The 15327-nt window shown below is 38.9% G+C and overlaps 1 protein-coding gene across 1 annotated transcript in view; it reads right to left on the bottom strand.

The window, feature by feature from the left end:
- Window positions 1–1445: 1445 nt before the first annotated feature.
- Window positions 1446–15327, bottom strand: part of HNRNPK (heterogeneous nuclear ribonucleoprotein K) — a 14875-nt gene continuing 993 nt past the window's right edge. Inside the window, exons 3-15 of the mRNA XM_008938016.1 lie at window positions 15142–15239; window positions 13688–13744; window positions 12142–12185; window positions 11148–11220; window positions 10466–10579; window positions 9345–9473; window positions 8570–8877; window positions 8160–8214; window positions 5180–5230; window positions 3549–3570; window positions 3389–3471; window positions 2761–2930; window positions 1446–1971 (exon numbers count right to left, since the gene is read on the bottom strand). Coding sequence (XP_008936264.1) covers window positions 1938–1971; window positions 2761–2930; window positions 3389–3471; window positions 3549–3570; window positions 5180–5230; window positions 8160–8214; window positions 8570–8877; window positions 9345–9473; window positions 10466–10579; window positions 11148–11220; window positions 12142–12185; window positions 13688–13744; window positions 15142–15239 — 1238 coding nt within the window. The 3' untranslated portion in view covers window positions 1446–1937. The remainder of the gene's footprint in view (window positions 1972–2760; window positions 2931–3388; window positions 3472–3548; window positions 3571–5179; window positions 5231–8159; window positions 8215–8569; window positions 8878–9344; window positions 9474–10465; window positions 10580–11147; window positions 11221–12141; window positions 12186–13687; window positions 13745–15141; window positions 15240–15327) is intronic.

Below are 15327 nucleotides of genomic sequence, written 5' to 3'. Positions count from 1 at the left end.
ATGGTGCGTCCGGACCCCCAGCCCGCGGGAGCTCCTCGGCCGGCACGCACGCGCGCCCAAAAGGCTGGCTGGCTGTTGGGAACACACACGTACCGCACGCCCTCACCCCCACGGTCCTGCCCAGCTGGAGAACGGCCTATGCCGCTCCAGACTTTTCCGAAAGATCTACGTCCTTGAAGAGGGAGAAAACAAACAAGCTGAAAATCCCCACCCACCCAAACAAGAAGAACTTCTGCAGGTTAGTACCTGTTGGAGTTTTCCTCACGATTTAAAACAAAAAAAAATGAAGTCCTATCCCCACCCTTCTTCACATACAAAAGTTGGAGGCACGCAGAAAAAGTCGGCACCCGACGTCTTAGTTCACGTGCATTTTGCTCCAAACCTTTGCGTTGGATGCGGGTCTCTCCCCGCGCCCCGCATCCGGCCCTTCCCGCGCAGGTGCTGGCGTGACGTCAGCTACGACACAACCGCTCCCGGCAGAATCACGAAACCCTTCTCATCGAGGAACGGATTCTACTTCTACCACGGACCCCTGCGCACCACCTCTGAGCTCCTCGCCTTTCCCACAGAATTTTAAGAGCAGCTGCTTGCTGAGACAGGAATTAACTCTCAGGATTAAAGAATGCAAGTGAAATGTGCTACAACCCAATGAAAAGGAAAAAAAAAACACACACGAAAAACACCAAACACAGCAAAAGAATCCACGCTATCCCCACCCTATCCGTAAGTTAAACAAACTTCTGTGGCTTTTAAATTCGTTTTTATTCAGGAAGTGAAATTCAAACCTGTAAACTATAAATACAAATGCCAAAGTATTACATGAGATATCCAGAGCCTATATATTTCTTAATTTGTCACACACAATTCATATGGAGTTCAACATAGGACAGGGAAACCAAACAAGTTTAAGTTCTGCATACAATGAAAAACAAGTTACAGAGTTACTTTCAATTTGTCAAATCTTAAGAATTTCTACCTCAAACAAAAGCTCAGAAAACAACTATAATTGATTCAGTAATGGTACAGGCAACTGTCATTTCTAACAGCGTTATCTGTGTTAAGCAAGCTGTTTATAGCCAGGTGTACTTTACCACCATTTATTCAGTGACATCACAAAGGTTTTAAATATTTTATTTATATACTGTCACCAATATATATATGTACTGCAAAGAGGGCCAAACACTTGCAAAAATGTCAAGTTTTACACAACGTTTGCACTGGTGTATTTGCATCCCCCCCCTTCCCCACCCAAACATCAAAGCAGAGTCACCGTTTTTGCACAGTTTCTTTTAATTTGTCAAAATCCCCAAACATAACTCCATCTGTGTCAAAAGAAGCAGAAGAGCAAGCTTAATGGCAACTTTCACTTATGAGGGGGGTGGGAAAGGGTGTATTCATTCTGGATATCACCTTATGCATATCTGAAGGAAAAGGACCACCAAGGATAGGTTCACTAAATTTATTTTAAAATTATGAAATGTTTCTTACAAAAAGAGCGTTACATTCTGCTGCTCTCAGAGGAGGCCAGGGACCAGTGGACTAACGAGTTTTCTCACCCCTTCAAAAAGATACAGTGTACATAAAAGCAGGGTTTTCACAACAATTACAGAAAAATGTTAAAGTTTACCACCAACAATGAACAAAGATAGAATTCACTCTCTCTCTGCTGCTTCAAAGTTTCAATGTTTGTTAGTCTCGTGCGCCCTTTCCCTCCCCCCCATGTACTTGTAAAGAACTAAAACATTACATCTGGTGGACAGCAAAGATTCCACTACACCTCAAATGCAGAACACCTATGAAGCAGAGGAATGTTGGCTTTTTAAAGAGAAGCAGATTAAAAAAAAAAAGGGTGCAGGACTCCTTCAGTTCTTCACTAGTCTTAGAAAAACTTTCCAGAATACTGCTTCACACTATAAAAAAGAAAAAATAATCTTGCATTAGAATCCTTCAACATCTGCATACTGCTTCACACTATAAAAGAAAAAGAAAAAAGCACGTATTAGAATGATGGACCATACATCTTGCATCAACATTCACAATGACATACTTAGAGCAGATTAAATTACAAATTCCTAAATGCATTTACAAGTATAAATGATTTTAAAATATTAAGGGCTAATTATTACAGGTATATTAATCTGTTTTAGGCACATTTAAGTATTAGTAATCTAAAGCCAAACACTCAAGCTGCAACATTAAAATCTACTATGACCACCAACATGTTAATAAAACAAAACTAAGCAAATTAAATCTAAGGCTGTTTGGCAGAAAAGGCAAAATGCTGTCAGCAAGGTGTGAAATGCTGCACAACGGCACCCAATCGATTTCAACTTGTCCTGTAGAGGCATGGTCTGTGCCATATGGCAGACTGTGATTTGTTGTCAATTTAGTTATCTAAAAACAACAAAATCACTAGTCTTCCACACAGAACTAGGCCAACATCCACTGAAATCTTCTATATTTTCTACAGGCTCTATGTAATTTATTACAAGTAGTTTTTTGCAGCAGTTTTCACCAGAGAATGAGAGGACTGCTTGGTTAAGGCGTCTTCCAGCAAGATTAGTTTTGAGGGTTTCTTCATTTTAATTAGAATGGAGAACAGGAGAGAATCAAGGCAGAACTACCACTGGAGAAGTTAGGCTCAAACAGTTACTTAAACCCTGCCTTCTCAAACTCCCATCACAGAGAAGAGCAGCTTTAGCACATACATGTCACTCAGTTTAAAACTGGCAGTAGGGACAACGTAAAACTTTAACTTGCCTGTTCTGCAGTAAATACTGTGCATTTTGTATCTGGTCCTGTGTTCCCGTAATAGTTATTATCCGATCTTCTGAACCTTCCAATGGTTCATCAATTTTGATCGAAGCTCCTGACTCATGACGTATTTGTTTGATTCTCTGGCCTCCTTTCCCAATAATAGATCCTGCCAACTAGGGGAGAAAGCAAATCGTTAGCAACCCAATACAACCTTCTCTCTAAAAAGCTGCAAAAATCACAGCCGTGTCTGAGTAGCTTCCACCAGTTTAGTTTTCAGAACTGCAATGGAAGCTTACCTCTTCACAGCCTCAACACATCCCCCGCAACACTAACTGCATAAACACACCTGGGATGAAACTGGGAGAACCAGCTGCTCATTTGCAAAACCAGTTACAAAGATCATCCCTATTGCTGAATATTAACGATTAGTAAAATTGTTTAGCATGTCTCTAAAGTGAAGAGACAAAACAGAAGAATAGACTTTTTGTGGTTTAGCAACACTTGTTTTATATGACAAGTACTTATCAAGCACCCTAGATACTTCACATTTACTTATATAGTCTTAAGAAAAGGCTGCGACTTTTTTTTATTAGAAGAAAATACAAGGTGAAAACAAGTCAACTTCACTTACATCTTTGGGAATCGTTACTTGTGTTGTGATGATGGGTCCACCAAGATCTCCGTATGAGCCACGTCCCCCTGCGTAAGAATAATCTGATTTAAACGTATGCATCAAGCCCTTTAGCAACTACGTAATGAAGTACATGTAAAGGTTCTACATAAACACTTACCATATCCAGAGCCACCCTCAAACTGTAAGAGAAAGAGAAAAAAAACTTAATATCCATGTTTCATTAACAGATTCTCATCTGAGGTATCACACTGCTAACTCTGAGCCTAGTCTATGCAAAAATCCCAACTTCCAGCCTCGCTGTGGATACCAGTGTTGTGCCATCAAAGGCACAGCAAGGCAAAGAGGGCAGGCCAGAAACAAAAAGGGGATGGTGTGTGTTAACCTCGTTACCTCTTACCCTGCCCTGTCAAAACCTCTAGGAATAAGGCATAAAATGACAGAAAGGATCCAGCCAGACCAGTTTATCAGTCTCACTAATTCAGTGGGTGGCAGACAGCTCCTGACGCTGACCTATGCCTCACCCCTGCACTAAACTACCATTCAAATGAGAAGACCAGAATACAACTTTGAGGCTATTAATACAGCTCAGGAGAGACTAAAGTCTCCAGCTTGGGGACAGAAAAATTCACCTGACCACTGCTAATTCTCCTACTTTGATTGCCTTCAAGAAAAAAAAACAAAGCTCTATAACTTGTCTCTCAATTCACACTATGCTACAAACCTTTGTACCTTAAAACAGATATGAGTTACTTCTGTTCTGCTTAAACCACCACATACCAAATCCATATCACTGCAATGAAGGCTCCCAGCCTCTATTTTTAGGATTTCTAGACTAATATTTGACATCAAGTGCTTTCAAATCATCCAATGCCTCTTAAGTGCACAAAACCCCATTTTTTATAATTTCCTATAGAAATACGCACATTTCTCCAGAACTGAACTTCTCAAGAGACTGCTGGGGTGGCCTCTGTGAGGTGAGACCAGGGCCTGCCTGTGTCAAAACACAGACTGTGATACAGTGTAACAGAGATCCCAGCCAGTCCAAAACATGACTCTGCTTAAAGCTGCAGTCAAGGGCAGCTCAGAGCAGTGTACTGCCTGTTCCCCTCTTTTTGGGCTAATCTGTGTTAACCATCCTTTCCTTGATCATTTCTGCCTCCCCAGACTACTGGACAGCAAATCAGCTTGTCAACAGTAAAATTAAGCAACTAGGTTTGATATGTTTATGTAAGCTAAGAACCGGTATTTAGTATTTGGCAGCACTTTGCCATTTTCTAAACAGCATGAACACCTGATGAACCTGGTAACTTCCCTTTCTAAAACTTCTCCGATCAGTCTATTTTCAAATATATTGATAAAGGGCAACAGTTCATCCACTAATGTAGGTAAGAAGCTACTTTTAGGATTTGCAGTTTGAAATGAGAAAACATCATTATGAAGGTAACACAAAATATATCCTAAATGCATGCATCTGCAATGAATTAGAAAAAGTTACTATTTACAACATAAAAATGAAGTGCAAGGGATCCAAAGAGGTACAGAGAAGCTTCTCTCTTTTGGCTGTTGCTGCATACTTCTACATTTCTGCTAACAGTAGCTTCCAGCACAGGGCATAATGTCAAGACAAAATACCAATAAAGCCCAAGTCAAAAGGACAGCTTTATGGTTTTCAATAGGTGCAAGCTGCCACTGACTATAATCAAGACTGAGAAATTCACGCTATCACTTAACCTGTGCAATAAAGCAGTCTGAATGAAAAAAAAAAAAAAAAAGGCTGAGTGCACTCACCAGCTCTGGTGGCTGCATGTCGTCACAGGCATCCACGTGACACTGCATCATCTTCCACACACAACATAATAGCAGGAAAAGAGGAAAGAAATCTCAAGTGAGTCCATGCCATGCAGACTTAGAGGTAACTCGGCAAGCAAATGCAATACATACTGGTACAGAAAAACATTTATGCCACTACAAAGACTTGAAAGTATGTGATTTAGACCACTTTCAAGGCTTCTTTTTAATTTCACTTTGAGGGAACTAAGTGGTCACACTCAATTTTTTGTGGTGTAACCAGGTTTCTTCCTCTAACAATGGTCAGACAGCTGAAGGCAGAGCAGAGCGTGAACAACCTTTCTTTTCTTTTCGAACACCTTCAAGGTGCTATTATATATATGAAAATCTTTCATTTCTGCCAGGCATTACAAAACTGAGGTTTAATAAGATTGAAACAAGTAACTGCCAGTCATTATCTCTATGCCAACAGCTGGTCAAGCACAAAGGACACTGCTTCTGCTGTTCTACCACTTAATTTCCCCCTATCAAATCCGGTAATTAGACCAACAATCTACTGATGCCTAACTGCTTTAGAAATTTTGTTATGTTTTCAGAACACACAATATGTATAATCTCTTTCAGAATTCTACAATGTTGGCAATTGGTGTTTATTTGTGCACTTTGAAACCAGTCTCTCCAAGAGGCTATCTGAGCATACGTAACAGAGTATTCCACTCTGCAGACAAATTTGTGCTAGTGACTACTAGTACCAGAATAGAAACCAGATGACATGCTGGCTGGATAAAGCACAGAGCTTGTTTTACATCTAATGAAAAAAATGCATGCAGTCCTTAAATGATGTAAAATTCTTTTATCATCATTTTCTCTGGTTCTTAACAGTGACCTAGGAGAGTGAAATATTGTTACTTTTCTCCAGCATCTGCATGCATAAATAGAAACTGTCATATAGTCTTCCTTTAATGATTTCTTTATATGCTCGTTAATGTCACATCTCTTACACATGAAGAATGTTTTGTATTTAAGTATATGCGCCTTCCTTCAAGTGTTCAAACATCATGACACCTGTATGTACTCATACATACGCAAGTTAAAAAAAAAAATTAATAACTGGGAAGCATTAGGAGCAAAAGCACATTAGAATTCAAGACACAGAAGTCTGTGAAGATATCATCCACTTAAGAGGAGACATTAATTCTCTATTAACTCAGATGTTTAAATTTTTGTAAGTTTGAAAATTTTACTACCCTATCAGTTAACTAAATGAGGTGAGGGGATGAAATTACTTCACATGCTTGTGCAGCATATTTTCCACCCCCCCACTAATGTCTGTGTACACGTATGTATGTGGAAAGTATGAGGATGGAAGTATTAAAAAATAAATACTAGAAATACACTCAGGTTATTTCAACTGTCAGAATAGCCCTTATAGTCCATAGGCATTTGGTTTGGGGTAATCAACACAGTGAAATACATAGCTCTGCTAACACAGAAAGAGTACAAGTCTGTTCTTCCAGAAAAAGCTTCAAAACAGAGACTACGAACCAAATGAATTCTTTCAGCAGCAGTGCATAATCAAACTACAGCTGCAAGACAGGCTGACAGGCAAGTATCTTAAGCCCTGAGCTACTCGTTCTGCCTTCAGCGGAAAACAAATTAGAGGAAAAACACATGCAACCCCAGCAAAACCCCGCAAACCCAAAACAAGATTATTTCTGTGCATTCAACATTTCCACCATTTTTGAAATGATCATCTGAGAAAAGCACCCCGTCTTACCTTTTATAGCATGTATGGAAAATACTGCATTGACACTGATTTACTCTAGTTTAAGTGTTTTGCTACAAAATGTCTTCTACATAAAATTAGCAGACAAAAACCTTACATTTCTGGCATGCTAATTCCAGCTCCAGCCTCACAATCCATATGAGGATTTCCTATCTGCTTACACAATTTAGGGTACTAGGATCACAGTTAACTAAAATTAGTAATTAAATACAGATTTCATTGGGAAGCAACAGGCTATGATACTTGGTCATAAAAAAGTAAAAGCCATAAGCAGCTTCACTGTGAAGTGGAAATAAAATTGCTTTTTGGAACAACAAAAAAAAATGACCATAGATGATTCCACTCACTCGTAGAAAGAGGCAAGGAAAAGGGGCAGCGGAAAAAGGATCTTGTCTCATTATGAGAAAATAAGGTGGTTAACACAGAGATTTACATCCCAGACACATGATTCCTTCTCCCAGGAAAGAAGAATCTAGTATAACAGATGACTGCTGGGAAGTCACATTGCAGAATATAACATGGAAAAGCATCTTTCAGCATTTTTTTAAGCTTTCATATACCATGAGATATTTTTTCTCCTCAGCAATTAGCATTAATGTGGTTGAATGTACCTAATTTAATTGATGATTCCACTAAGCAGTGGCCCTAGTGCCAAAACATTTGGAGCTAGTGTATTTCTTCTGTAGACAGAGAAACTATCAAACACACAAAACTGATCCAAAGGAGCAATCAGCTTCAAGATCAGCCAGAGCTCTTCACAGATCCTACTCTAAAACCTGGATTATTTTATCTAAACTCCTATTTTCCAATATTAGCAGCAAGAATGCTTATACCACTTGAAGAATTTCAGAGAACACTGTTGTGGCACGTTTGCTTTATCTGAAAAGCCCAACTGTTTCTGTCATCCCAATTAAAAAAATTTGGAAGACGAGTCAGTGCAAAAAGCAGCCTGCAAGGTAGAACATAGTCAAACCTTCTGAATCAGTTTTGATGGCAGGGAGGGAAGGAAGAAAACAGATCGTGTCTCAGATATCACTTACACCCCAAATATTCCTCCACAGGAGGGACCATTTGTATGGACAAAAGCTTTTGGTTTTATCATCAGAACCATGCACATCCCACACTTAAGTGCACATGTTCAGCAGCAGTATTAACTGTGCTCACAAAACAGAACCAGGCAAACTTAACTCGTACCATGCCATCGTAGCGGTCTCCCGGTCTGCCCCTTCGGTCATAGGACATGAGATCTCTAAAATGAAAAGAGCAGTAGCACATGAATTGTGTCACCAACTAGATCATACGTTTCAATTTAATTTTGACATTCAATTAAGTTCACATAGAGCTTAATCTCAAACTACTCTAACCAAGGACTGGATGGCATAAAAGTTTGTTTCAGAACTACTGACTACAGTCCTGGTAAACAACCTCAGTGCAGCAAATAATTAAATTCCACTAGTTTTCAAAATACCCTACTCTTATACACACTCAATCCTGCATAATCACTACCCACATGGAAGCACAGAAAAAACAGCAGAAACATGAACACAACTTACAAGAGTGTACACAGCCTGAGTTTTCTATGATGCATTTATGCAACAACTCACCCGCCACGAGGAGGTGGTGGAGGAGGAAGAGGAAGATTACGAGCTCTGCTGCCACCTCTACCACCACGACCTGGTGGAGGTGGTGGAGGTCCTCTGCGAGGACTCATATCATCATAATCTCTTCTTGATGGAGGCATAGGTCTTCCACCACGCCCAGGAGGCATTCGATCAAAACCTCCTCTTCCACGCATCGGAAAGCCTACTGGACGTCCCCTTCTATCATCAAACATTGTTGTGAAGCCACCGTAGTCATATGTTTCATCATAGAAGTTGGGATCATAAGGCTGGGCCCGACCTTTAATTGGAGACTAAAACAAAAAAACAAATTCCCCCAACACAATTAGGACTACTACAACTGGCATACTTTAAGTTAATATACTATATGTATAAATATGAATTTGTGCATTTGGAACACGTTTTTGATGTCACAGTGCTCATAAGAGAGGAGATGCTGATTTTATCCTCTGAGTTTTAACTATAACAGAGAAACTGCTATTACTTGAGTGGAAAAAATCAGTTTTTCTCCCCATCTCTTCAACTTTAGCATCTTAACTGATACACAAAGCATAAACAATGGCCCACTAGTACCAGAAATTGCTTCCCCCATCCCTAAGATGCACCCCCAATTCTAGAAAATGGGAAGCTTCCAAAGGTGGTAGCAATCTATCACTTTACTACTGAATTCAAAACAGACACTGAAAACACAGGCATTTTTCACCCAAATGATCCCTAACATTCATGAATATAAAATGAAGATAAACTTAATAAATGTTACCTCAGAGATAAGATCCAAGATAATCTTGATACATTCAACGACTCTATCAGGTTTTCCACCAATAAGCACCACTCTGTCAGTAGAATGAGGACAACACTCTTGGAAGAGCTTAATGGTGGTCTGAGTGTTCTGTCAAAGAAAAAAAAATCCAATTAATCTTAAGTATTTTAAACATGTTTATAAACCCATTAAAATATTTCTAAGTTTTAGATAGAGAAACAATCCAAAAGACAATTTCCCAGACATTTTAAGTGCATGCTTGCGTCTGAGTTCTCAGAAATCTAATTTTAAGATTACAGGTTAAGGTATGTGTTGATGTAGTTTTGAATGAAGAGGAAACAGGTTCCATCTTCTTCTCTCTCCATCACGGTTCACCCACACCTCCATTCCATTAAATACTAGCAAAAGGACCATGAATCCATTGCAAGCTTACAGGCTGTATTAACCTTCAGACGTCAAGAAAGCATGCTTCAGATGTGTGACAGTGATGCTGCTAGCATTATTTCTAGTTACCATGCGCTGAGAAAGGCAAGACATCAACTTATACCTGAACTGACCTGAAATTGCCTCTGACACAATGCCAAGAAAGGACAGAACACGAAGGTGTTTTAAGTTCACAGAGACTATTAGCTTTTCAAAATCTCACTGCTTCACTGAAATAAACAGTGGTCTTACAGATGACTGAATTAAAAAAGTATAAAATCAAAGCCCTTTACAGTAGTATTCAGACATCTATTGAATTATCATCAGTTTTTGGCAATGCATTTGCCCTAAACCATTTTGTATACCCAACCAAATGAATAAGTCTAGTCTGTGCAGCAATTCACTCTGGAAAGAGCGATTAATGCCGTTTTTTATTTTAAAAAGAATTCCTTTCCTTAAAGCTATTACTCTACCACAAATATTGCGCGATACAAAGTCCTAGGTTCTATCACAATAACTTGTGACAGTTTGCAAGAAAGTTGCAACTCACAGATCCATCTCAGAACACTGAAACCACACATACAGTATGTTCTGAAGGAACTACCACACAGAAGATACTTACACATGCCCCCTATGAACACAAAACACTAAGTTTTTTATTTAACAAACAAATCTTAGAAGAACAGGAAAACAAGTACCTCTCGGAGTTCTTTGATTTTAGCACCCTTGACACCAATAATTCCTCCTGCTAAGCTCTGGTGAATGAGAAGCCTTAATTCGCAATCGAAGTCGCTGCCTTTGTAGTGTTGGTACTGCAAGAAAGACGCATGTACGAGAAAAAAAAAAAATATTATTCACATATAGTCAAAATGTTTGGGGTTTAAGATTCTTCTCCAAACACAACGCTATGAGTTGAATTATTGCTGAACTGTGATCCTGTATTTCCCATGATAGGACCACAACTATTTAAGCATGTCACTTCAACAGCAACCGATGCTAACTCGGCTTCCCTTATTTATTAGGTTACGCTGCACAACTCTCAAAAAAAAAAAACTTAAGAAAGTATCAAGCAGTGCAACACTCCTACTTACTAAGCCAACAGACGACACAAGTTACAATAAAACTACTTCAAAATGGGGACAAAACAGGTCCTAAGGAAATTATTTTGAAAGGGGGCAGGGGGAAGACTGTCTAAAACGTTGACTACCACTTGTTTCTACAAAAGAAATGCCAACGTGTAGTTGGAGAGCCATAATCCTTCAGAAAATGAAACTCCAAAGCTTTTGAAGTTCCTGTATTTAAAAAGCAACAAGTATCTAGAACCATCTTGCTCCAGAAGCTATGCTTTTACCTCTACATAGAAACAAGTAAGAGACATACCTCTTCCAAAGTAGGGATAATCTTCTTCAAGATTTCTCCAATTGTCTCTATATCTGCGCTTATGCTCAAGATGCTGTTGGAGGCCGTAATTCCAGACAATATGGAGAAGGTGGAAAAGAAGAAATAGAAGTAAATTTTTTTCATCATCATACACAAGATTCTAATGATTTATTACACAGAAGAGCTTACAGTCAATACTCCCCATTTAAAGTAAAACTGTTCGCTCCATTTACAACACATGCATCTTTGTTTACGCCCAGTATATATGCATGATAAATTTTAAGATTAGGAAGGTCTTGCAGAGAGAGAGGGAGAGAGAAAGAAAGAGAGAGAAAGACAGAATGGGCTTTTGGAAGGGCTCAGATTAAGTGGGCAAGAAACTGACGCAGAACTGAAAGTAGAAGTGAATATTCATGTTCCCCACACAACTAATTTAGGATACCCTCGCTATTACATAGGTAAAACTGGCACACCTTCTCATAGAAAAATTGGGGATATGCAAGTGGTCAACACTGTATCTGGAGTAAGGTTATGAGACCAGTTAGAAATCAGATTACTAATGGGCTCTCCGAGAAAACAAATACAAATGCAAGACAAAAAAAAGACAAAGCAAATGAGAAGTGAAGGAAAGTGAACCAGAGTTAGCATTTCATCAGAAATAATTATGAACAGGCAATGTTGAGGGGAGCAAGGTGGGCCACAAAGACAGAGCGAGAGACTATTTTGAAACAATTTGATTTACAATGCAGCAAATATGCAACACTTGAAGCTGTGCTCCTTCCATTGAAATAAAATTAAGTGGATTGTTTGGGTGGGCAACTCACGTAAAAGTTCAGTGACAAAAAGACTTAATGGGGAAAATAAGACAGAAAACTTCAAAAAAAAACAATACACCGTCTATAAGGGGATACTATTTAATTATATCAAAGGCAGGTAATAAAATACATTTCTCTCTTTCTAATCAGGCAGTGAGGCATAAACTGTTGGGACATACCGCTCGGGGCCACTGCTGTCTGGGACTGAAACACTGGCATTGTACTGCATTGGTCATTGGCGTTCGTGGATGTTGGCATTGGGCATGGGTAGTCAATCGGAAGTTGTCAAGTATGGTACCCGTTTGGCAACGAGCACATTTTTGGGCATAGCCAACCAGGGTTTTCACATGGGCGTTCAGGGGCGGATGGGCCAACGTCATGGTGGGCAACGCAGGGGCAAGTCGATCCAGTACATGGGCAACGGAGATATATGGCCAAAAAAACAAGGAGAGGGAAAAGGGGGAAAAGCAATAAATTTTAATTTAATACAAACTATACTCATTACTCTCAATTAATGAAACAAGCTTAAGTTGTTCTGAAGACTAATACAATAACGGATTGCTACACCAACTGTGGCTTAACAGTATGGACCTTGAAAATGAGTCACTTGATCTGACTAAGCTGATTTGTACTTTTAACATACGATGTTTCTTTAGGAGGCTGGCTCATGAGGGTAGACACAAAACCTGTCAAGATCACTACTACTAGGAGATCGCTATTCCTAGAACTTTGGGAAATCGGGAAGGTTGGTTTTTGAGAACAATCCAAGTTATCCTAGGTGACGTATTGGTTTATTAAAAAAAAAACACCAAAAAAAACCCTAAAAAAAAAAAAAAGAAAAAGAAGACTAGCTGCCAAAGTTAGTGAGCAGATGTATATGATTCCTAGCCATTTTAACTTAAACCTCAACTCTAGTTGTGGTAGTTTATGAACTTAGTCGGAACTGATTTGTAATGATATATTGCCAAATCTTGTGTTGAAGAGTCTTGATCAGAAAAAGAACTGTTGAAATTGCAGCTGATGTTGAGTACAGGAGTGTAAACAATGGAATTTAAGAAGCGTTGCCAAGTTTTATAAATAGGTAACATTAATGCTGAGCATGTGTCTAATCACAAGAGTCAACCCACTGTAAATTGTGAATAAGCAAGTAAGTCATGACCATCTAAAACTGCTTCCGATTAAGAGAATGGAATGCTCCTTGACTGTTCTGCACCTGTATTTCAATCAAGCAGGCTTAACATTATTGCTTTTGATCTTTGTGCGCAAGCCGTTAAAGAAAAGATGGATGAGTTTATTTGCCTTTTTAAAGGAAGTTAAAGAATTCCTCTACCAACTGGGTTAAGCCAGCCACCTGCAATGGTTTTGGTAGTACTGTAATTGATTCACGCATATGGGGAATGATAAAATTAAGGGGTTTAAGCTCTGTCAGTATTTCTAATTAGGATGTTAACTCACTTCAAGTGTGTAATTTAGAGGAATCCTACTCAAAAGCAAAGAGATTTAATATAAACCTCTTATCCCACACAACTCAAGCTGGGTTTTAACTACAATAGAGATTGAGGAACTAAGTTATCTGCTCTAACAATCAATACAAATGGCTTGTAACTAGACTACTGAGGTCTAGAGTTGAACTGCTCCCATTTCTAGAAATATGCGCAATCAAGTTTTCGATGCAGTGCTCTGAAAGAATTGGTGTTAAATTAGTTTGAACACATATATACTCACGTCTGTACGAAGTGCCTTAATATTTTTGCCACCTTTCCCAATCACTGCTCCAGCATTCTGGAAAATAGTTTTCAGAAGTTAGGTTAAGACAACACAGCACAGACTACATTTTTGAACTCAAGACTAAGAGCGGCAGACCAGTTTTTGCACTACTCTGTTGTCCTAGGGGGTGGGGCAGGCAGGCACTACTTTTGAAAGGTTCAAACCAAATCAAAACAAACTGTTACAGTTCGTCCCTGGAAAAAAACGCCAGCAGCTCTTACCACTCAACTTAATAAACAGGATAAACTTAGTAAAGAGAAGGCTATTCAGTGCTGCAATTAATATTTTTCTTCCAAATAGAAATTTCTAGGTAATTCTGCCTGTATTAAATCAATCTTTTAGGCAATAGCTCTCAAAAAAACAGACTGTAAGAATGTAATGCAGGTCAATGATTTCCCTAGTTTATTCGATCAACCTTTTTTATTTCCTCTTTATTTGTTGAGGAATATGTTTGCAAATTCCACTCTTGCGCTCCAAACACTCCGTGAGCATTTCAAGTGCTAACTTTGGTTTGTTTATACCTCTGCAACAACTGACTTCTGAGAGCAGCACGTTCTGAAAAAGGTTAAAGCTGATGTTAACAGCCACTAAATTCAAATTTCTAACATTAACAGGAATAAACTGGCAGGCAATCAAAAAGAGTAATTGCAAAACTATATCTTACCAAGTTATTTCCAGGATTACATGGGAAAGTTTTAATTTTTTTACATCGAACGTACATTATGCTAACAGCATGCACCATTCTGTGATACCCCATGTACCTTGACTACAGGTCACAAAGACCACAGGGAGTTAAAGTAACACCTCCCCACGCCAACATAAAAGATTGACATAATTCAGAAAGTACAGATCATCCGTAACAACTGAAAAAAACAGAGGAAATTCATACACAGCAACTTTACTGTAACTACACTTGACAACAAAACCATTGCAATCCCTGAAGCATTACTTCCATGTTTCTTGATGTATTTACACAAGTTCAGTAGATCTGTTAGGAAGAGTCAGTAAAATCCTAAGGAACTTCTCATCTTAGCTCTCACATTTAACTTAAAATAGCTAGCTGATTATTCGCTAAATGGCTTCTTTTCCACAGTCACAGAGTTTCCTCACAATAAGAAACTTCCATTCAAATGTAGAAGTATTTTACTGCTTATTATTGCTCTATTTTTTTTTTCAGGAAGTACATCTTTCAGAACTAACTGTATTGGATCCTTAGGGATTTACCTTTTAAATGAATCACTGACAATAATTCTATTGCAAGCCATTTTTAACACCATTCACACACACTTAAAACTACTCCTAACAAGTTACCTTCCATTACATAAAGCATGTGGTCTTTCTAAACAAACATACACTGTCACTGCTGTCTCGAGCAATGCTGTAAGCAAACCAGTAACAACAAAAGGGCGTACTTTGCTCTGAAGCAGGATGCGCAGTTCGACCATCTCGTCCGTGTTCCGAGATCTTTTGAAGGCCTGCTCTTCCTCCATATCTTCTGCAGGACGTTTGCCTGTAGAGAGGTCCATAGGGGGGAAACACAAACGCTTATTTAACTTTCCAAGTGGTTGTAAAATGGAACACATGCTACATTTATGCTG

The sequence above is a fragment of the Merops nubicus genome, unplaced genomic scaffold (assembly GCF_000691845.1).
Source record: "Merops nubicus isolate BGI_N331 unplaced genomic scaffold, ASM69184v1 scaffold32893, whole genome shotgun sequence".
Taxonomy (NCBI): Eukaryota; Metazoa; Chordata; class Aves; order Coraciiformes; family Meropidae; genus Merops; species Merops nubicus.
This window is presented reverse-complemented; position numbering and strand designations above follow the sequence as displayed.